Here is a 22,541-nt window from a genome sequence, read left to right as displayed (position 1 = left end):
GAGCAAGCCGTGCCACGGGCGGCTTTTCGCTGGTGCAGGGAGGCAGGCCACGGTTTCCGCACACCAGCTGCTGCCCTCCCCTGCTCCCAGCCCCGCGGGATTTGTTCCCAGCTTGCCTCTGCCTGCGCGCCCAGCTCCGGCGCAGCAGTCAGGACACTGTCCAGGTAGCCGGGACAGGGCTCCAGCAGTGCCACAAGTCAGCGTTTCCATCAGGCCAGACATGATGATAGGTTTGACCAGAAAAGACGCCTGAAGAACGGAGCTGCGTTCTCCTCCAGCATCTCTCCTCCTAACACTGGACTGCTGCAGGGCAGTGCTCTCGCTCCTGTAATCACCAGCTGCTGCCTAAACGGAGGCACAGCGCCCAGGGAATTTAAAACAACACTCTTTGTTCAGCACTCGGCAGCAAGTGCCTGCCAGCCATTGATACAACTGTTTTCTTTCTCTGTGCTCTGTTCCTTTCTCTCTCTCAGACAACACACTTTCAGCCCCCTTCCCAGATACTCCCGCTGTACAGTCAAGGTAAAAAAAATGGAGTCTGCTTAGATTTTTACTCCCTGGTGACTCAGGAGTTGTTTTTTTCTTAAGCCACGGTGACATGTACCTTTTCAGGCCTTTGCTTTAAATTCTTTCAGAGACAGAAGCCTTTGCATTTTGGGCTGACATCTGACAATCCTCTCCCCGGTGCCATTTCTACCCACTGACAGTCCATGTCTGGAAAAATGTTTTGGCTTCAAACCAGAAGTTTCAAGACGTGTTGAGAAATAGTAGTTGTTTAGCATGAATAAGTTTTCAGCAGAATGACTTACAATTCCGTATGATTTAATATGCTGTTTACTTAGCTTTACTTGCTCAGGATGAGTAGCTGGATTTGCTGAAGCCTCAGGCTGCAAACCATGAACTTACACCTCCATAGCTGAAATTAGTTTGCTTGTGATTTTCCTAGTAGTTAGTGCATTGCTGTGTTTTGTCTTTAGTACAGGAAGAATATTGATAACATACTTATCAATAATGAAAATAGCAGTATGTTTATCCTAACTCGGGCTCTTTCTGTTTCCCATGCTCTGCCAGTGAGCAGGTGCACCAGAAGATAAGGAAGCAATCGTCAGCAAAGCTGCAACTTCACAAGAACCATTAAGAGCCTTCCTGCAGAGACACAGAGAAACACCTCAATAAGGTGTTAAAGATCCAGACCAAAATAACCATTGGGCCAAGAGGCATGTGCAAGGCACAGGTAGGGTGGGCACTTACAGTCTCAAAGGTATAATTTCTTGGGGATTTCTTTTGTTCTGAGTCCCTCTCCAGAGTTATCGATCCTAAGCCGACCTCCTGCTGTACTACTCTTAATTTATTTTTATAAGCCCAACACCTAAGACTTAAGAAACACAGGGTCAAGGCCAAACGAGGCGGAAGTGCACTTGAGACAACCACACACGTTCCGCTCACCTTTGTTTTGCCAAGCCCTTTAGAATATGGCAGCTGGCTTGCAGAAAATGGGACACTGAATCCGCTGCTATATATTTCACCATGCTTTCTCCTAACAGTCTTTGTTATCCCCCTTCAGATTATCTTATCCTGTATAATAAAGCCCTGATGTTGTTTTCTAAGATGCTTTGTGCCTTGGCTCTTTGGTGGTCAATGACTGACTGACATAAAAAACAGTGCTTGGATCATGCATAGATAAATCTGCTAAAGGCCTAAACTGGCATATGCAGGAGGAGCATGAAACTGTATTTCACGAAATTCTTGTTTATCCCACATCTCTTAAATGTCTGGCAACACAGAAACAGATTTCTTCTTAGGGGCTACATTTGACTTTGATGGCAACCAACCCAAGTCACGGTGGGGGCAAATGTGAGGAAGGGAACTTGGTAAGCAGACACATGACATCTATACCAGCCCATCTCCCCCTAGACCACTGACAGGCAGGACAGAGATCCAGACGCCAAGAGTCTTTCGGCAGCACTTGCTTTTGACCTTTATTTTGCAACCAGCATCACCTGTTGAAGGAGGGAGGCTACACATCCTGCTTTTTACCACCCTCCTTTAGCCCCTTTCTTCTTTTTCTGCTGCTGTTTCTTCTTGGTGGCTGGAGCACCCGCGGGTTTTTGGTGCCTGGGAGGGATGACGTTACTTGTAGCCGATACAGCTGCCCCGCTGCCGGGCCGAGGGGAGGTAGGTGGGCTGCTGGCAGTTCTACTGGCATCCCTGCAGGAAGGCAAGACAAAAAGACACCGTGTGGGTTCACAGCCACCTGCAAGATGTGGTACTAATGCAGGGAGCTGACAGGGAAAAACAGCAGCTGCCCCATTAGGTAGCATTATGTATGGGAGGGCACTCATGCAAGACCTTAAATAGCTTCAACATACAGAAGGAGCTGATGGAGGATGGGAACATGTCTCAAAGGGCAGCAATCACCTTCCAATTGATGTTCACTAGACAGTGTAAGTCCCTGACAGTGAAAGCAAGGCTAACTTTCTTCTTGAATAGACATGTGACAGCTCATGCAACACACAAGAAGCCTTTCAGGTCCCACTCTTAGGCAGTGCAAACCCAGCATCCTTCCTCTCAGATGCTAATAAGACACCATCTTGCTGTCAGGCTTCTTACTAATGGTAATTCTTGATTCCAGCTCAAATAATCAGTGTCAGCTTAGAAGGAAGTACAGTGTTTTCTCAAATCATGGCTAACGTTCTGCAGCTGCCAAAAGACTTGAAAGCAAACTACTCAAGAGAAAGCATGCAAAATCATCTCATTACCAAAGCTAGGAAAAGCACATTAAAAGACTATGGGAATTTTACTTGCACCTTGGCAACTTCAAGTATGGCTATCTTATCACACTGGTTTTCAGGAACCTATAGGGATCTCCAGGGAGAGCAGAGGGTAGCAGGTTCAAGCAGCAAAGTACAATGTCACTTGTGCTACCTGCAGTTGGTGTGGTGACAGAGCTGCAGCAGAGCAACACAAACACAGCCCTCCCAGCTGCCCAGGAGTGAATCCCCATATCAATCCTTGCAAAATGGGTACTTACAGTTCAGAGGAGCCAGTTGTGGTTGAACCCTGAGTCCCCTTGCCAACCTGATCCTTCTTCTTGCCCTTCTTCCGTCCACGATAGTAGGACCGCTCTCGCATTGGAAGCCACCGCTCAGGGTCAGGAGTCACCTTGGGGTCATAGTTCTTCGGCAGCTTTCCTGAAGAACATCCAGTGCCAGGAAGTGAGATTGGGGTCAACACACTAGAGGCATCATCAAGGGACATGCATGGGATGTCAATAAACAGGCAGCACTAAGAGACCAGCAACTACATCATCCTATCAGGGTGTTCCTCTCACTTCTGCAGTAAAATGCCCCAAACAAACAAGCTATCATGAAGATCCAGGTTCCCAGAGACCCAGTCCTAGAAAGGGCTCTAGCTCCTAGGGACCTGGAGGCTGGCTATTTGAAGAAACAATCTGGCGAGCTCTCTGGAGCTGTGCTGTGTCAACAGCTAGGAAATACAACTTACCCTTCTTTTTTTTCTTCTTTTTCTTCACTTCGCCTTGTCTGAAAGGGAAACAAGACACTGTGACACAACAGAGACAGAGCAGACAAGTCAACTAAAAACCAGCTCTAGCAGAAGCTAAAATATCTCTCTAAGAACTTGGTATGCTGCTACATAAAGCTCCTTGCAGTTAAATAACAGGCTCCCTTTCCACCAGCCTGCCTTCTGCAGCAATTACCACACCAGGTGTGGTTCTTGAACCACCCCAAAGAAGGATGCACCAGAGCTATAGCAAGAAAACAAAATAAACAATATAGCAGCCTGCTTTACCCTTGCTCCTTCTGCTGGTTGTCTCCAGTGAGCTTCCCAGCTTTCTTCCGAACATAGGTTGCTCCATGGGAGTTCTCCAGCGCATCAACATCTACTTTCAGTGACATGGTGTCTGAGGAAGGCAAGTGTTTGCTAAGACTGCAAGGGAAGAGTTCAGGGATGCAAACCAGCAAAGATAAACACCCATGTTCTTCCAGACAGCAAGAAACAACTTCAGCTTGAATAAATTCTTCTATTAGCAATGCAGACACCAGACAGGCCTATTTCCATCTTTCTCACTAGCTTCTTACACAAGTTGGGATGAGCTGCTTAATCGCCATCTGCCTCATTTTTCCCTCTTTAATGTGGGGACAGAGGGAGCAACTTCCTGTGAAAGCGGCTCAGCTGACAAAAGCAGAATGTCAACCATATTTTGGGTGAGCAAGAGCTTAGCCACATTTTATCAGTCCTGCCTTACTACCACAGAGTTAAGATTCCAACAGAAAAGATGGAGGTGCTCTTATTTTTGGTTCTACCTTGTCTTATTAATTCTCAAAGAGAAGGAGGCCAAAGATAAAAGGGTCCTGAGATATCACAGTAATGAAGCCAATTGGAGAAATAATGTAGCTCCAGACAAGTTGACCTGGATATGTAGATGTTCTGGAGAGGTTCCTTGCTGTTCTTTGGGTAAGAGTGGGTCTGAAGTCCCCACACAGCTAAAAGTCCAAGGAAGCAATGCCCAAACACTTCTTTTACCACCATTAAAAGGATACACTTTAGCTTTTTCAGGGTCAACCAGGGAATAGGCAGAGATGAGCTGTGCCAGGGTATGCACATCTTTCGGGTTTTGCCTTTGTAGAGAAAAGAAAAAACCAAAACAAACCAGAAAAGGACCAAGTTACCAGTGTTGCTCATCCCAAAGACTGGTAACACCAGGCAGTGCTTGCTGCTGCAGCACAGCTGCTATCTGTGGGGACAGGCTTATTAGTATGTGGTCTCCTCCAGTGCAGCAAACATCGCTGGTGTGGACAAAGGGAGGTGCAGACAACTTCACAGTATCATGAAGCAGGCAATGAAAGATGAAAAACTCAGTAGCAAAGGCAAGCTAACACTCCCCTCCAATAAAAGATCCCATTAAGTGCACAAAAGAAACTAAAACCTAGACATCCATGTTTATGTAGCACTAGAAAAAACTGCATTCCAGTCCCCAAAGCAATGTTCACTGCACACAAGAGGCCTCTGGGACAAGCCTACCCTGTTTTCAAGTGAATATCAACTATAGATCAAGTTAATTATCTCCCCTTCTTCCAAAATACGGCCTTGCATTGAAGCCCCTGTGCAAAAGCAACTCTAAAGGACAGCTACAATTGTCAGACACTGCCTGCCATCAGACAGCTTGCAGAGGACTCTGGGTGGAGACCTGCTGCTCAGCAATCACCCAACTCACTTCCAGAGCTCCTCCAAGTCGCTGATTGCTTCCTTCTTCCTGCCATGCTTTAGTTTGAAGTTGGCAGCTTCCCTTATCAGTGACAAATGGACAGGAGACTTTGGCTGAAAGACACAGCAGCCATGATTAGTTCCTTATTATCACAGTATGGAGCCCAGCTCTAGCTGGCTTTAATGCCCCTGAGGCCTGGCCAAGGAGAACTGAGTGAACATCCTGTCATGCAGAAAGCAGACCACCTTTGCAGTCTGGGAAGTGAGGCAGAACTGCATGGGACAAGGCAGCTTGCTGCTCCACCATGTTTTCCCATCAGGGAGAAGTCCTGATTGCTACGTTTGGGTATCCATTGATGCCACTCTCCTAATCTGACAGCAGCTGCTTTTCCCTATTTGCAACACATGTAAAATAATGTATTATTGATAAATGCTCACAAAACAGGAGCTCACCTGTCTCCAAACCCCCAACTGGATAACTGCTGGGCCTACACATCAACAGGAAAAGCTGAATGGGACTAGCTAGATAATACCAAGACAGATTCTTGCACATTAGCTCCTCTGGTCTGACTTGCCTGGTATTGCTGATACCACTGGATAGCCTGTGTGAAGACCTCAATTGCACTGTCAATATCCTCTTCGTGACTGTACATTGTCACCAGCGCAGACACCTGCAAACATTCAAGAGCAGTATATAGCAGATCTTCATGCAAATTGTCTGTAGCCAGAGTTTCAGCAGTTAAATGATGGGATTTCCCAAAAGTAAAGTCAGTGTGAGCTTTCTGCTCTGTTCCTAAAAAACAGCTGTGGTAGGGGGCAGGATACCCAGGCCAGATCTTCCTACCCGAGTCCCTCCCAAAGGAACATCCCCACCATCTTTCTCCTGTGGTACAAGCCTAAGATTGCATTCACAGAAGGATTCTTGTCTTGGCACTTTATTTGCTTATCACAGGACTCAGTTTCATTAGAAAATCTTTTTCATCCCCCATTCTCTGTTGTAAGAGCTATGAAAAAAGAAATCAACACTGAAGAGATGATAAGGATACCATCCATTTGCCAACCTCCCAGTCACAAGTAGAGGTGATCCAGGAAAAGGAGCTGTTACTGTTAACTGCCCCTATAAATTACTTTGATCATCACACTTAAAATTGGAACAGATCCACAACTATCAGTCCCTGTTCAAGATGCTTATGCTGAACATGTGAGCATTTACAAGGTCATCAAGGTTTTCTGAATACCAGGTGTGGATAAGCATGCAGACCAGGGTGATGCTGCAGGGATGGAACACACAGTACTTTCCCCCTAAGGCCTGTTGTCCTAAAGCTGCTTCTAAAATGTCCCAACAGTACATACCAGCAACCAGCAGTTGCTCCAGTCATGTTATGCAAGCAAATCCAGGCAAAATGCAGGACTAAGAGATTACCAGGGAGCGGGAACATTGGCAGAGAGCATTTCTCTGACAGACAGAGTACTTCTGTGGCTACGTTCAGGCTGCCTGAAGCAAGTTATAATACCACCTTTGTCCAAGACAAGGAAGATGGGCTCAGAATCCCTGTAGACACTCAAGTCAGGTGGAAACCATGGGGAAGAGGCAAAAAGGAGCAGGCAGTGCAAAGCTCTCCTACAAGGGAGACTTGTGAAAACACAGTTCAGACTGAGTTTTGCTTACCATACCAGGCTTGTGCTGCAGTTCTTCTATGCTCCTCAGGATCATGCAGGCTTTGGTAACACTACCTAGAAGAGAGACAAGGAAGAACACACTCTGAATGGCATCACAACACCTGATCCCACCAGTGAACTTCGAGCCAAAGGTAAACAATGGGGACAGAAAATTCCCCTTCTCACAACATCTCCCCCGTTCCAGGAATTAAGGATAAGCCTCCACACAATGGACCTTTCTGCCCTTGCCACATCCTGCAAGGGTTCAGGAGCAAGCTTAGGCTACCAGGGAGTTCTCTTCAGGCTCAAGTCTGTGCTGCCCGACTGCATACAGGAATGGTACCACTGTGGAGCCCCACACTGCTCCCAAAATTATCCTGCCCCAGAACAGATTCAGCCATATCATTCACAGAGCCTGAGGGCATTTCTGCCAGCAATCTGTGGAGCCTGTGTATCCAGACATCAACCTAAAAGCATTAAGCTATATAGCTACAGCATTAAGCTATAAGCATCCTGCCATAGCTAAATATACGTATTCCCTGACTGAAAGTATCTCTGCTCTGCACCCCTGTCACAACAGTCACTGCAGCAAAGATTGCCCTGAAGTCTGATTTTCTTACCCCTTCTACCATTATCATGTGCAGACACTTCCCAACAAAAGAGGACACTAGATACCTTGAGCAATTTTTAGCTGGGCCATCGTCAGCTTGATCTCAACTGCATTGGCAGGGTGCTGGTCTGCAAAGTCCTGAGAGTCAGAAGAAACAACAGTTCAACTTGTGTGTGGGCAGCAGGCTGCTGCTTTGGTGAATCATATGTCATGCTCAGTCACAGCAAGCTGGCAAGAGCCAAAAGAAGCTTTCCAGCACAGGCAGGCTTCAGCACACAGCAGAGGAGGACCCCCAAGTCTGCCCTTTCAGATTTCTGTCCCAGGCCACTCATTCCCTCCAAAAAAAAGGGTGTAAACAGAGCAACAAAGCCTACTGCTTACCCTAGAAGTCTACTACAGCTTCCTAAGCATAAAAATCAGAGGTGTAAGGGAACTATTTCCCTTTAAAAGCAGAATTGTTCAACTGGGTGTGAAGGCTTTCCAGTAGCATTAGACCAAACCAAAATAAGGAGTCAGATACCCCATGAAATTGAAACCAAACAAGACATACTAAGGGAAAACAGCACAGGAGAACACAAAGCACAAATTTAAATGGAGCTTGGCCAACTTTCTCTTAACCTACCTGCAGAAGCCCTACGGCCTTTGCATGCTGCTTCTCACGACACAGCTGGGCTGCCTGGATAAGCACAGGGAGCAGGTGCTCAGGGCTCTGGGACTGCAGGCTTGCTGACAGCTTGCGGCACTGATCTGCCTGAGGAGAGGGAAGAGAGAATACACTTTTCTCAACCTCAGCGAGCACCTTACACAGGGCTAAGAAACCAACAGTATCTAAGAAGAGATACTAGCAATGACTCCCCTGAAATGAGTACACAGAACCAAGATGAAGTCCTCTTAGTGGCACTTCAGACACATCTAAGAACCCCCATATCCCTTCCCTACAGCAATACCCAAGTCACTAAACAGAGAGTTGTGTTTTCAGGGATGATTTTGTTTTTCTGCTCACTTATGTGCCTAAACCAAATGGCCTTATCTTCTAACATAGAACAGCTGCATCTCCATTTTTGCCCAGTCAAAGTCCCGTGGATTTAATCTGTAGCTACTTACTGCAGATCAGTCTCCCCTACCTGGTTAGTGTACATTGCAAGCAAAGCTTTGTTGAATTCAATCGCCTGGAGCTGCTTCTTGGAGAGTTTATGCTCAACACCTTCTGCATTGGTCAGCTTCACCTTTTTCTTTGAATCAAAGACATTTTGGTCCTGGGGAAATTGCACATCATGAGAAGATTTCACTACATTCCTTGAAGAAGAAAAGGTCCCTGGGTTTGCAATTTAACTACTGTTTAAGAAAATGTCTTTACTGATTATCTCCCTTCCCTCTACAGAAGCAGAGAAGCAAGCTGAGTAACTGCAATGAAATTCTTTACCTTGTTAATTGTGATGATATTATTTGCAATGACAGCAAGGAGTCCTACATCTGTTGGCCTGCAAATAAGAAAAGCAGAAAGCATACTGTTACTGAACAGCGGTCTCTCACAGATGGAAGGCTGAGCATTTGTTGAAAAAAAGAAACCTCCTTACTTCAACTTGATTATTTGATTGTAGAGCTGTAGAGCATCCTCTGTACGCCCCTGCAGTTGCATGATATAAGCCATCTGACCATGAATAATAGCCAGTTCAGCCTCAATGTCTTCCTCTGTCACATCCTGAAGGAAAATCAAAGCAAAAAGTAAAAAGCTGCTATCTCACCTCTCTGCCCCTGGCTTCAGCATTCTGCTGGCAAACATCTGTGAGCATTCCTGGGCAGTATTAGCGGCAAAGTACCCCAGCTGCCACAGGTGAAGGTTGCAGCCACAGCACAAACAGAAGCACATCTGAGCTAAACTGGGAGAAAACAAAGCTTCACCTACTCCAGCGAGAATCTGAAGATTACCTTAACTTGTACATTGAATCTGCCCCTCTGCAATGATCGGTTACAAATTCCCTGTTTGTCACCACCCACTCAAAAGTATTCATCCCTAGCAGGGGTAGGTCACAGGGAGGTTTCAGACAACCTGTACCCTTCTACCTGCCCCAGAACAGGCAACTATGCAAGGAGCACAGCAGCAAACAGCTTGCAGCGTCAGCTGCCCTCCTGCAACAGCCATGACGGCTGCCCCAGCCTCACAAGCTGGTACCAGCAGAGCAGCACTGGCGCTCCTCTGGCTCTCTGCACTTGGTGACTGCACCCTCGCTCCCGCTGCTGCAAAGCAAACACTCTCCAGAACATCAAGAACTTACAGAGTCTTCTGACAGTGACTGGCGGCACAGCTCTGCAAGGAAAAACAAATTGAAAAAACACACAATTTAGAAGGCTTTAGGGAGAAAAAAACAGGCAAGAAGCATGGGGGAACATAGAACGTTTTCATGTATCCCTGAAATTTCTGCAGCACTACAAGGGCACAACAGACTACAAGTCTGATGATGGATGGGACTGAGTATGAGGGAGCAAACTAAATGATATGGAAGAAATATCAAGGGCACAGAAGATACTGTCCCTCCCAGACACTCAATTTCTCTCCTAAGCAAATTTCCTTAGATATAGTATCTGATTTTTCCCATAGGGATCACTCAGCTGCAACTGTCTTGTGAGTTAAGTGCTGCAAACCTGCAATATTCAGTTTACATCAAGCTTTATGTGGCATCAATTCTGTTAGTTTTCAGCATCCATACTAGTCAGTTCTTAACTTTCTCATACTTCACCAGAATATCACTTGTTTGCTCTCCAAAGGATTACTACCAAAGGACACAGGCTCAAATTACACACGCTTATCAGTTGTATGGGACAGTTGTTATTCTTCATCAAAACTGACACAGAACTGACCCATTTATCTGCAAGAGCAATTAGATCAAACAGAACTAGTCCTTCCTAGTTCTCTTCCCAACCTGCTTTTTAAACAGACAGAATCCCCCTTTCATCCCAGAGGAAAAAAAAATCTTCTTTGCTAAAAGCTCATTTACTGGCTTATACTAATTTCATACCATGAAGTATTTTGAACTTTTATAGCATGTATTTAAATACATACTCATACTAACAAAATCAGGAGTTAGAACAGATGAGACATCTCATGCTTATGAGAAGCAATTACACCCACATCTACATCCTGCTTCAAAAAACTGCTCAAAGTTATTGAACACATGTCAGGGAGCTATAGGAGAGCCAGGAGATGGTACATACTGCATGGCTCTGGAAAAGAGTTACAGAGGAACACTTCTACAAAAACACCAGCTTTGCAACAAATCCTGCTGCTGGTCAGTTTTTAAATTCTCAAAACCTCTTTTCCTCTGATTTGTGTCTACAGAGAGCAAATAACTACTTCTATCACACAAAACTTCCCTCTCACCTCACCAGGCTTTTACCTTCTGCTTTTTGTAGTTTTTTCATTGCTTCATTCAGCTTTCCTTGCCCAATCAATGCACACGCACTGTTATAACACAGCTCGTAGGTAGCTTCTCGAAGGCCTAAATCCTCCTAGCATGAAAAACAAATATAACACTGCATAAACACCAACTGATTTGTACAGATTTGACAGGCAATGGACACAAACTAGAGATTTCCTGTACATTCAAACTAATCCTTGCAAAATAAATTTAAGAGGCAATTTGAACAGGGCACACACCTGGCAAGTAAGCTGCAGCACAAAGGATTTTCTTCCCTCACACTGCACAAAGTCGGAGGCAACTGACAAGGCAGCAAGGGAACTCCAGCCTGAACCTGAGGACTACTTAGGCTGGTGCAAAAGGGCAGGTAAGAACTGCTGCTCTAGAGAATTAGAAAGTGGATCCACAGCACTGAACAGAAAGCTGAGCACGCTGTGCACACGTCCAAGGACAAGGATTTCTAAGCAAAACATTACAATCTGCACTGTTCTTAACAAAAATGTTCCCAAGCACAGCTGGGTGATCAGAGCGATTAGCTTTAACCCTGGGCAAGAGGGTAATGAGAGAGGAAAGTGCTAGTCACCACAGGTGTTCTGCTAATGCAGGTTCAGGAAAATCTACTTCCTGTTCTGCTGTAACATCTAATAGTACAAGCTTTCTAGAGATCAAAGGTGAAGTGTAATTCATGAACAATAATAGGTGATCTTCAACACACTCAGAAATCTTTAAGAGACAGGAACACATTTCTGTCCTGTTCAATATCTACAGCTCAATACAACCTGTATCCCTTATTCCTTGGCTCTCACTCTTACACCCATAGACACACATACTCACTTACTGGCACCACCTTCTCCCATGTGCTTTGTGCTGCCACAACAGCAGAGAGGTTGGTTTTTCTCTCCTCCTCATACTCATCCTGGGAGTTGCGGATGAGGTCCCTGTATGCAGCCAGACAATCATCATAACGCTCCAGTCTGTACAACTGAGAAAGGAAAGGGATTAGCCTTCAGAACAGTATTTTTCTGTGCATGCTGGTAACTACAGCCTCCCTCCTCCCTCCCCATGGACTGGGGGCAGCAGAGCATCATATGTTTTAAGCTGAACACTACTAACATTTGCATCTACCTTTTAGGGGCAAACTATACAGACTGTACTTGCAAAGACTCAAGCAGTGACACCAGATACCTGCACAAAAATGACACAGTTCTTACTCCTAAAACAGCTTCTTTAAAAGCAGCAGTTTACTCAGTTTTGTCCTCAAATAGCCTTCTTCCAAATTAGATCGCCTCTCTAAGAAAGAAATTAAATGAATGGTCTTTCATGCAGCTGAGAGAAGATAGCCAATTCTTCACAAAATTGTTCTGATCAACCAGGAAAAAACGAGAGGAAAAAACAAAACTTCTTTTCTGCATCACTTTTAATGCTTCAGATGTCAGGTCCCACAAACCATTCCTGAAGACACATCTAATGCAAACAGATGGCTGAAACACTAACAAATCCCATCAGATCTCTTTCTTCCTCAACCAGATGGCTAATACCAAGCCAGGAAGGGAGTGGAAGTCACAGATGTATTGTTTTGGTTCAGTGGGAATAAGATCATGATGACTCTATCTTCAGAAACAGGCAACTGAAGTTCCACAAAAGTTTGAGCAGTTGGAACCGTACCTGTCCTTACCTTCAAGCCAGAGAAGGAAATTCTGTCCCCATACTTGTCCCCCCACTAAAGGAGGGACAAGGCATCCAGCATATGAAACTCCCACCAGGAAGAAAAGCTTGTAATTACCACTTGTCCATAAAGCTCCTTCAGTTTGTCTGTCTGCTGACTGGCACTCTGAATGGTCTTGAGAGCACTTTCAATACGGTTCAACCTGTATTCACAGTAGGCCTTCTCAAAGGCAATAACGTCACTGCAAGGACAAGACAAAGGCTGACAGCATGCACTGGTTTCCATTCAACAGCATTCACCCACATATAAGCAGCCCTAATTAGTCACAGACTGCTACATAACCAAAAATCCAAACACATGATCCCAGATTACTGAATTATGTATCTGTTGTGCACTGAAAGTATCTTCTATCTACTTTGTGTTCAACAGAGAAAACGTATCAAAACTTCATCCAAAAAAAAAGGTTCCTTTTTAATGGCATTTCCACACACATAGCATTCCAAATCCTCTCTGCTCCAGACTGCCTATTGATTATGCTAATCAAATGCTTAAAAGGTAAAACAATAGCAAACTTCATTCTGTGACATTTTCTTAAGGAGAAGGGATCGCATTGCAATGAACTATTGCCACAGAACACTTTTAAAGATAATTGACTCACAGAGAGAGAGAAAGGAAAAGGCCTAAAACACAGTCCCACTTACAGGCCGATACCAAGACAAAGGTAACATTAACCTATTTTGAAATATCATCACAGCAGAACTGCAGCAAAAGGGTTTGCTTTTGCCAACATAAAACTGGCTTCAAAGCAAGCTCACACCAGCAGGGAAGCATTCTCAAAGAAGCAGAGCCTTGAATGCTATGTTCCACCTACTCCCTGAGTTACCAGTTAAGCCAAAGGAAAATTAATCAGCAATTCCTTTAGTTCATGCCTGCGGCCACTTATAATCAGCTTTTCTTTGCCTATTTAAAATTATCTCGATTCAACTGAGTATTGAGGAAGTTTGAAAATTAATGGCATTTAGAATTAAAGCAAAGCAGCCTCAGTGAAGGACAGGAAAACTTCCAAGACAGACCAAGAACCGCCACTTTCCTTGCTCTGCAGGGCATAGAAACAGACACACAGTAGAGTGAACCTAAAGAAGTTATAGGAAGAACTCTGAAACCAGTTGAATATAAAACAAAATATTCCTCCTCCTTACCAAATAATAAAATAATAAGCTAAAAAACTTGAATTAAACCCTTTTGTCCCAGGTAAGAAGGAACTGGTGAACAGGGTAATTATGTGTTACTCAGATGTGAACAAAAACAAGGGTATGTTTCATCACACTGATAACTTCAACACACCTTTCTGGGAAGTTCCTTAATAAGAACAGTAACTGAAATACAAAAATTTTGCTGCCAGCCAGTTCTTGGGTAGCACTTTTCATCCTTGTCATTGCACAAAGAGCATCCTTATGAGGAATAAAATTAGAATCTTAATGACACAAATGGGAAGCTTGACTTGTTCTTAAACAGTTTGTCTCTGAGGTCCTGATTTTGAGAGGATGCACAAAGGGCTTGCACCACCCCAGAAGCTGAGGTAGTTTCTTCAGGCTGGCAGAGAAAAGGACCCCAAAGAGCCGTATGGTGAGACAGGCAAGCAGAGCCAACAGCTCACTGCCACCAACAAGGCTTCTCCCTTCTCTCCCTGAGAGATCTGTCCCTTTCTCTTGTCCCAGCTGTGCTACCCAGCCGTACCTACAAGCAGAATCAGCACATGAAAGTGGCTGAAAATTAGGTTAGGGACAATCCCTTCAACAGTAACAGCAGGATGTTTAAGACTGCCTCAAACTCAACCAGACCCCATCTCACCTCCTCCCAAATATCAGTGTGTCACTAAGAAGACCAACCCCAATGTCTCTGAGCATATCCTGCTCTTTATTTTGCTGCTTTATTAGTCCCCTCCACGGACCCTGCAGCAGCTTCTCAAGGACTTAGGAGTTTCATATTTTGTAGAGCACAGCAAACCACAACTCACCTGGTTAACACTTTAGTGTGGGTATTGATTACACCAAGGGCTTCCTTGAAGTTCCCATTCTGGATAAGACACACTACTTTACACTGAAGTGCAGTCACATCGTCTTTGTTGATCTGCAGTACTGGAGAAGAAACCAGTTTCAACACAACAATCCAACTCACTATCAAACACACTCAAGCTTTTAAAGAGCCTCATATTGTTACAGCTGCAAAAACCCATCCTAGACAGTGGTCACGTCAACTTAAAGCATCCTGGCGTGGCTTGCTTTGGCTCAGATCATGAAACAAACCCCATCAGGATAAAAGTATCCAGCATAAATCCTGAACTTACCCAAAGCATCCGCTGTGCTAACATGTCCAGAAGAGGGATGCACCAAAGGGGCTCTATACACCTGGGCAAACCTTTCAATGGCATTTCACTTCCAGGCAGAGAACACAGTGCCAAGGCCCCAGTGCCACATAAAGGATACCCAGGAAGGAAAACAGCAGGTACACAAGAACAGTGTGGCTCTTGTCAGGGAATCACTTTACATGCTAAAACTTTCTGCCAGTGGATGACAGCGAGGGAGAACTAGAAGAGAGGCATGAGTTCTGCTACTTGATTTTTTCTTGGATGCCAGCTTTTCTAGGAGAGGAGATGAATCCCTACTGCCTACAAGCAGCAAAGACAGAACTTTTAACCACAACGTGCCTTATACTGTAATCCCCTTTTGGATGCCAAGCTACAAAAACAACACACCTCAACGCGGACTCTCCGTTCCGAGCAAGTTATTGCTCCCAAGTCAGTTGGTCCATATGCACAACACCACTTCTCCAGTTCCCGGGGGAAAAGCCCTCCTTTCTCCCATGATCAAAACGGAAGGAAAACACACGAGTTTTCCTCGAAGGCTTGGCCCACAGCAAGGGATGCGCGATGCAACACAAGCACCCGATGGTTGTGGTACAGCAGCGGAGCCTGGGCCCCGGCTGCCCCTCTTCCCTCTACCCCAACACAGTAAGATCCCCGGAGCCTTTGCCCGCAGCCCTGCTCCCGGCACGAAGCCTACAGACGGACACCACCCACTCCCCGCCACACGGCAGCGCTCCTCCACAAGGCCAACGCGCCCGGGCAGAGACCCCAGACCCGGGGGGCGGGGGCCGGCGCTGCCGCCGCACTCACTCTTATTGACGGACTTGAGTGCGCGAGCGAAGTCGCCGTTCTGGCCGCAGCGGTTCACCTCGCTCCACAGCCCCGCCGCCGCCGCCGCCCCCGCGGCTGCCGCCATCTTGGCACCGGGACCAGACACACGTCGCGGGGGCGGTGCTGCGCCGGAAGCGGAAGTGCCGAGCGGGGCCCCGCCCCTCACCGGCGCTGGTGCCCTTCCGGCAGCCCCGCCCCTCCCGGCGCCTCCTCTCGCCCCGCCCCTCGCCGGTGATCTGTGATTGTGTCAGTGCGCTACAAGGTCTTACTCCTGCGGGCAACGCTGCGAGTATGAAGTGTAACAAGGGCAAGTGCGGGTTCTGCACCTGGGCAACCCTGGTTGTGTGTACAGACGGGAGAACGAGAGGCTGGAGAGCAGTGCTGCAGAAAGGCACCTGGGGGTCCTGGTCCATGGCAAGCTGAACATGAGCCAGCAGTGCCCTGGCAGCCAGGAGGGCCAAGCGTGCCCTGGGGGGCATCAGGCACAGCATGGCCAGCCGGGCAGGGGAGGGGATTGTCCCACTCTGCTCTGCTCTGGGGCAGCCTCACCTCGAGTGCTGGGGGCAGGGCTGGGTGCCACAGTATAAAAAATACATTAAGTTGTTAGAGAGTGTCCAGAGGAGGGCCATAGGAATGGTGAAGGGCCTTGAGGGGAAGCTGCGTGAGGAGCAGCTGAGGTTACTTGGCTTGTTCAGCCTGGAGAGAGGGGAGACGTCCTTATGGTCTTCAATATCCTCATGAGAGGAAGAGGAAGGGCAAGTACGACCTCTTCACTCTGACCAGTGACAGGACTCAAGGAAACAGAAAGGAGCTCAGTCAGGGAAGGTCTAGGCTACATATGAGGAAAAGGTCCTTCACTCAGAGGGTGGTTGGGCATTGGAACAGGCTCCCCAGGGAAGTGGGCACAGCACCAAGCCTGACAATTCAAGAAGCTTTGTGACAATGCTCTCAGGCACATGGTGTGACTCAGGGTGAAGGTGGCCATCACTTTGTATAACACCACCAATATATCAGGATTTGGCTTTCAAGCAGAAACTGCAGAAAAAACTGTCATGTGAGGTATGACCAAAAAAGTCAGCTCAGTGCAACTTGGACACTGGAGCCCCTCTTTATAGAGCAGTTCCAGGTAAACAACACAAATACTCACTCTGAAGGACTGGTGAGCAATCCAGTGTCATCTCTTCCACAGGAATGACAACCACATTGGAGAAAGAACAATTAATACTTTAAACAAAATACTCTTTTTATTAGAGTATTTTTGATTGAACATACAGAACTCAAGATTGCTATTTAAAATTTGTATCGCTCGAAGTTTTTCCCTCTAGAAGGATGGTAACATAATCTCAGTGCATTATATATGGAAGGATCATACCTCTCAAGTGTCTCGCTCATAAATCAGAGCAATACTGCATGTACTTGGTGTGCAAGCAAGGAGGGAGTGCTGTAATGCAATTAACAAACAAAAAATGCACCATTGATACATACACAGTCAGCTCCATGACCAGTGATTCAGAAAATAGCATCATGTGGCTTCAGGAATGAAGGAGAAAACTGTTCCTGACCATGAAAAAGAAATAGGTAACAGATTCATATTTGTACAAGTCCTAGGCATTCTTCCTTTGTAAGGACTGCAGAGGACTGCACCTTTAGCTACTGATATGGAAGATTTTCTGAAGCTTCCATTGTACTGGGGGCCTGGGTGCAGAAATCTTGCTGAAAAAGGGGAAGAAACACGTGATACTATAGCCCCCATGCAGCTCCAAACACCACCATCACAGGCAGCCTGGTGAAGCACTTGTCTATGCTTGAAATACCGTCTGCTTTGGACTGGCTTCTGCACTGGAGCCTTGGTACCTGCTTGTTGCTCTGTTTCACACACAGGACATTAACAAAGCAGCGTGTGTAGGTACCTACACCCCTGCTGGTCCCACCTGCCAGTACCGGTTCCTGGAGCACACCCCATTACTACCAGACTTTGTATATATCCATATACATTTATGAACACATATATATACATATATATATACATATGCAAGCTTTATACTTTGTTTGCATCCACGCACAACTACTACAGCTAAGACCTGCAGTTCTGTGCCTTTTCATACTGTTAAGCAAAACCTAAGCAACTGCCAGCTTTTAATTCTACATGGTTAAGTTTCATAGACTTATTTTTAAAGAATTGAAAAATAAAAGTTTAGAAGTAAGTTTGGTCAAGGTCATCACTGCACACGGTACAGGCACACCTGGTTAAGTGGTACTCATCAACTGTGTTGTAATGGAATGTCTAATGGCAGATTTCTTCAAACAAAAAATCCAGACAATTGAGAGGTATGCAGAAAACTTGTCTTAAATACTTGAAGCTACATGTGCAATCTTACAGAACACAAGCTACAGTTACAGACATAACAGTAAATCTTATTAACCAATAGTGCATAAGAACTTAAAAACAGTCAATGACATCAGTTCAGCCAGTGACTTCCGAAAAAGTCGTGCCTCAGCTGCATTGAGGGGGAAAAAAAACCAAAAAAAAAAGGGGGGGAAAAACTCAGGCAAGTTTAACACAAAGTTTTAATCTACATTTTAAAAGCTGTTTTATTATATATTTATATATATATATGCTATGTATAAAATAAATTAAAAAGGGAGAGGAGGAAATAGCTTTGTATATGCTTCAAATTAACACAGACCAGTAGTTCCATAAATGAACATTTTACCATCTTTGTGGTAAAAAGTTGACATAAAACTTCAAAACCATACAATACTTATAAATAGAAAGAGTTCAAAAGATACTTTTTTTAAAAAATGGAATTTAAACATCATTTTCTCTTCCCCTACAATACACTTGTTTTGTATGTCAGCATCAATACATTTACAGAGTATTTGAATGTCACATCCACAGAATCGGTAACAAAGCAGGTAAAAGAGCTAGTGGTGTTAAAATTTAGGACTCTTCTCCCAGATAACTCTACCTGCTCCTCAGCCTTCTCTTGAAATGAAGGCTATCAACATTCATCACCCAGTCTGAGGTATGGGCAGAAGAAAATCTGCAACCAGTACTCTCCAGCCCACCTTGCCTCTGCTAAAATATAGCAACAATCTATTGATCTGGTAATTGGCAATGGTGGTGGACAATCTCTTACCTCCATTCAGCTTGTATATAACTTAATCCTGGTATTAAAAAAAAAAATGAAACATAGTATTAATGCTTAACTTAAAAAACAAAAAGAAAACCAAAAAAACCCCACCAAAACCCCCCAACTTTAACTCTTTGAAACTATGTTTAAATGTTGTTCCTGGTTTAAAGCTTCACATAAAACATTGGACAGAAGGATAACAATTTTAAACCAAGAGAGCACCTAAAAACATACCATAGGTAAAAATGAAATCAATCATCTCTCCACTTCATAAAAACGTAGAAACCCTGTCAGCAACAGTAGTACACTCAGAACGAACAATGTCAAAAGGAGCATCTAGAATACTCAAGAGGCTTGCTACGCTACTTCTCTTTATTGCCCATTCTCTCATTTGTATGGATGGCCACTGCATGACAAGATGCCTGTGGATAGTTCTCTTATCTTCCTTTCACCACTGCTGCCAGCTGAAGTCGTCATTGCTGCCAAAGACCAAGAAAAATCCTAGGATCGTGGCAAAGATGACTGTATTCCCGGTAAGAACGAGTGCACACGCGCCCCAGTAAATCTGTGAACAGGGGGAATTCAGTTAGACACGTTTGGAGTTGAACCCTAACAAGACAAAAGGTAACATCTTATTGCCCCATTCTCAGCAAAGCTCAGTAACATGTCCATGATGCAAGAGGCAATGTCTCATTACTTGCGCTTACACCAAGCAGGCTGGGTTTACCCAAAATTACTTGACAAATTCACAGCCAGCCAAGCAGCACTGCAAGTTTCTTCCAGCTGTACTCAAAGCATTGGCTAGCAGGCTCAACTGGTTTGGTATGTAGAGTAAGGCTAGACAACAGCATCAAACACATCTGCAGCCCAGGTATGCTGTAAGACTGTTTAAAACAGATATTTAAGGTCTTCAAAACCCGAGCAACAAAAAAGGAGGTGGATGTTTTCACAGGAGAGTAAGTGGATTACTCAAAGGATGTGAGGCATTTGAACTGCCCATTTGAACTGTTCTTGCCTAAAGACATTTATGAAAGTGCACTCCATGTTTTTTGACTTGGTAGTGCCTTCTGACATCCACTTCAAAAGTGAACTTTTAAAGTATTTTAGTGAAAAGCCGTATACCAGGAAGTATGTAATGAGAACCTGGAAGTTTTAAAAAATTACACCAATATCATTTACAGTCAGTACAAAAATGCATTTTGTTTGTTTGTTTGTTTTCTCATGCTGCTTTAGCCCAACTATTCCACAAACTGTCTTCAAAGTACTCTTTACACTTCTATATTTGGTTACTTCCCTGTTAAGTTTTCACAGTATTTTCTGTCTCATTTTCTCTGCATTGCTTTGTTAGGCTTTATTCCATGACCACGTGAAGCAATTGGCAATCACAATGTTCTGCCATGCTCCTGTTTCTGTATTGATTTTTCTTGCCAAAAGAACTCTTATTCTGGTTCCAAAAGTATGTAATTATAAGAATTATTTAGTGCATGAAAGCTTTAACTTCAATTAAAAAAAACCCCAAACAAACAGGAAGAACGAAGTTTTCTAGAAAAAAAACCAAAAAGCAATCACAGCTTGAAATATTACTAACCAGTTCTGCTCTTGCAAACACTATGGGCAGCCCAAACGCTGAGACCACAATGCCTGTTGTAAGGAATATTGCTAACTCCTTGCAGGCATTACTTGTAGCATCCGTGTCATCTACCAATCTTCTTGCTATGCAGTATGGGATAGGGGAAAGGATGTAAAAAAACAGAACAAACAGTGGCCAGTACTGGCTGAAAAAGAAAGGAGAAGAAAAGTTTTAGTTAACTGGATTTACTTCCTGCTCCTCCTAAAATCAATGCACTTTTCCCCATCCAGCATCCCCATTTAAGAAAGACAGACAAACCCTGAGAAGGCAAATCCTTTGCCTTGAAATGAGCTGACATTAATCCAACAGACTGTTTGTGAGTGGCTTCGGCTGACCTCAACGCCAGCAGAGCTCACTAACGGGATATTCATAAAGCAAGACTAAATCTAATGCCACCTCACAAGGTGAGCTTAACTCCAAGTTTATCCTATCAGCTGTACTTAAGAATTGCAGAGATACCATTGCAGGGCCCTTACATCATTTTGTCAATAAGCTTTCAGTGCACAGATGGAGCAGAGTATTGTTCTCAGCCCATACTCAGTCACTGCAGGAAACCAAGACTTTCATTTTTTTTTTAAATCTGAATGCAACGGCACAAACCTACAAGAAATACATATTTGGCAACACTTTGCTTTGTTGCTTGCAGCGCCCCAGACTAGATTTCTCAGGCACAAAAACACAAGTGCACATTGTTTCAATAAAACTTTATTGCATTGTTTGAAGGGAAACCGCATAAGGGTCTCCTTCCTAAGCGTTTCTGTCACTAGCAATGGTTTTGTAACAAGAGAAAGCTGGCATAAGAATTCTAGTCATATATGTAGAGAACTGCAATTTACAACCTAATAACAGGATATTTGGTATTTATTCAACACTGAATAAGTAAATTTAAAATATTTTCTGTAAAATCAGCATTCACTTGCAAAGAGTCAAAGCCACAGGCATTACTATCTTAACACCTGGTCTGCTACTTGGTATCTCCGGAAAGCTAAGAGATAGGAATCAATGTAGGGAAAGTACAGATAGCAGCTGCAATTACTTGAGATGCTACATTACCAGTGTGGGACACAGCCAAGGATCCACCTGATGGTCACTGACAGCCCAGCTATCACTAGGCAGCCACAGAAAAGGCACGTGCTTCCCTGGATAACACACACTTGCCGCCCACCTCAGGAGATGCTGCTGTCTGCCTGTCAGCCACAGCGGGACACCAGTCGAGACACTCAGGGCAGCACATCCTTTCACAGTTTGCAGCCAGGCCTGGTAGTTTAACTTTTGCTGCCATTACTTTTTAGGGTTAATTAAATCCTGAATGGTACTTTTTTTTTCCCACCCCAATCTTTTGAAGTAAAAGCCAAAAAAGCCCAACCAACCAAAACAAAATCCCCCAAAACCCCACCCAAAAAACCTAAGGCCTATCCTACAGAGAGAGGATTTATCAATCCACCATTATGGAATCCGGATTACTGTGAAGTTACAGACACACAAAGAAGAAATGCAGAACAGAAAGAGAGTGCACGGTACTTGTACTGGGGAAGGGCACATCCGAGCATCAAGAACATCAGTCCGACCGCTCCCCCAAAGGACAGGCTGATCAGAGCTACAACGAGAACAGATCGAACCAACGTGAAGGGTACAACGCACCGTGTCAAACACCGACCGCAGCCCGCAGGCAAACGCGGGGCTCAGCGCAGCCCCGCCCGCCCGGCGGAGCGGGAGCACTCGGGCTCCCGCGGCGGCTCCCGGCCCCTCCCGCCCGGGGCCCGCCCGGCCCCTCCCCGCGCGGGCCGCGCGCTCCCGCCGTTACCGGGCGGCCGCCCCGCCGCGCCGCGCCGCGCGCACCTTTGATTCCGGCCATGGCGCCGCCCGTCCCGCGAACCGCGCGGCACCCGAGAGGCGCGCGCCGGGAAGCGGAAGTGCCGCGCGGAAGCGGAAGCCGCTTCCGCCGGGGGGGGGGGGGGAGGGCCGTGCCCCGCCCCTCCCGGTCCTGCCCCGTGACGCTCAGAC

The 22,541-nt window shown here is 45.3% G+C and overlaps 2 protein-coding genes across 2 annotated transcripts; both read right to left on the bottom strand.

Moving 5' to 3' along the window:
- Window positions 1–1,954: 1,954 nt before the first annotated feature.
- Window positions 1,955–15,905, bottom strand: SRP72 (signal recognition particle 72). Its single transcript, XM_069013439.1, has 19 exons — window positions 15,753–15,905; window positions 14,595–14,715; window positions 12,695–12,818; window positions 11,750–11,893; window positions 10,891–11,002; window positions 9,772–9,803; window positions 9,073–9,197; window positions 8,919–8,976; window positions 8,620–8,751; window positions 8,118–8,246; window positions 7,561–7,633; window positions 6,896–6,960; window positions 5,802–5,897; window positions 5,237–5,340; window positions 4,563–4,640; window positions 3,811–3,948; window positions 3,505–3,542; window positions 3,032–3,191; window positions 1,955–2,208 (listed from the first exon to the last, which is right to left on the bottom strand). Exons 1-19 carry the CDS (start codon window positions 15,856–15,858, stop codon window positions 2,034–2,036), a joined length of 2,010 nt encoding a protein of 669 aa, XP_068869540.1. The 5' UTR covers window positions 15,859–15,905; the 3' UTR covers window positions 1,955–2,033.
- A 2,199-nt stretch (window positions 15,906–18,104) lies between these two features.
- Window positions 18,105–22,462, bottom strand: LEPROTL1 (leptin receptor overlapping transcript like 1). The gene is made up of 4 exons (XM_069013438.1): window positions 22,377–22,462; window positions 22,059–22,134; window positions 20,496–20,682; window positions 18,105–19,472 (listed from the first exon to the last, which is right to left on the bottom strand). Exons 1-4 carry the CDS (start codon window positions 22,390–22,392, stop codon window positions 19,356–19,358), a joined length of 396 nt encoding a protein of 131 aa, XP_068869539.1. The 5' UTR covers window positions 22,393–22,462; the 3' UTR covers window positions 18,105–19,355.
- Between the last annotated feature and the right edge of the window lie 79 nt (window positions 22,463–22,541).

Source organism: Aphelocoma coerulescens, chromosome 4 (genome assembly GCF_041296385.1).
Source record: "Aphelocoma coerulescens isolate FSJ_1873_10779 chromosome 4, UR_Acoe_1.0, whole genome shotgun sequence".
Classification (NCBI taxonomy): Eukaryota; Metazoa; Chordata; class Aves; order Passeriformes; family Corvidae; genus Aphelocoma; species Aphelocoma coerulescens.
This window is presented reverse-complemented; position numbering and strand designations above follow the sequence as displayed.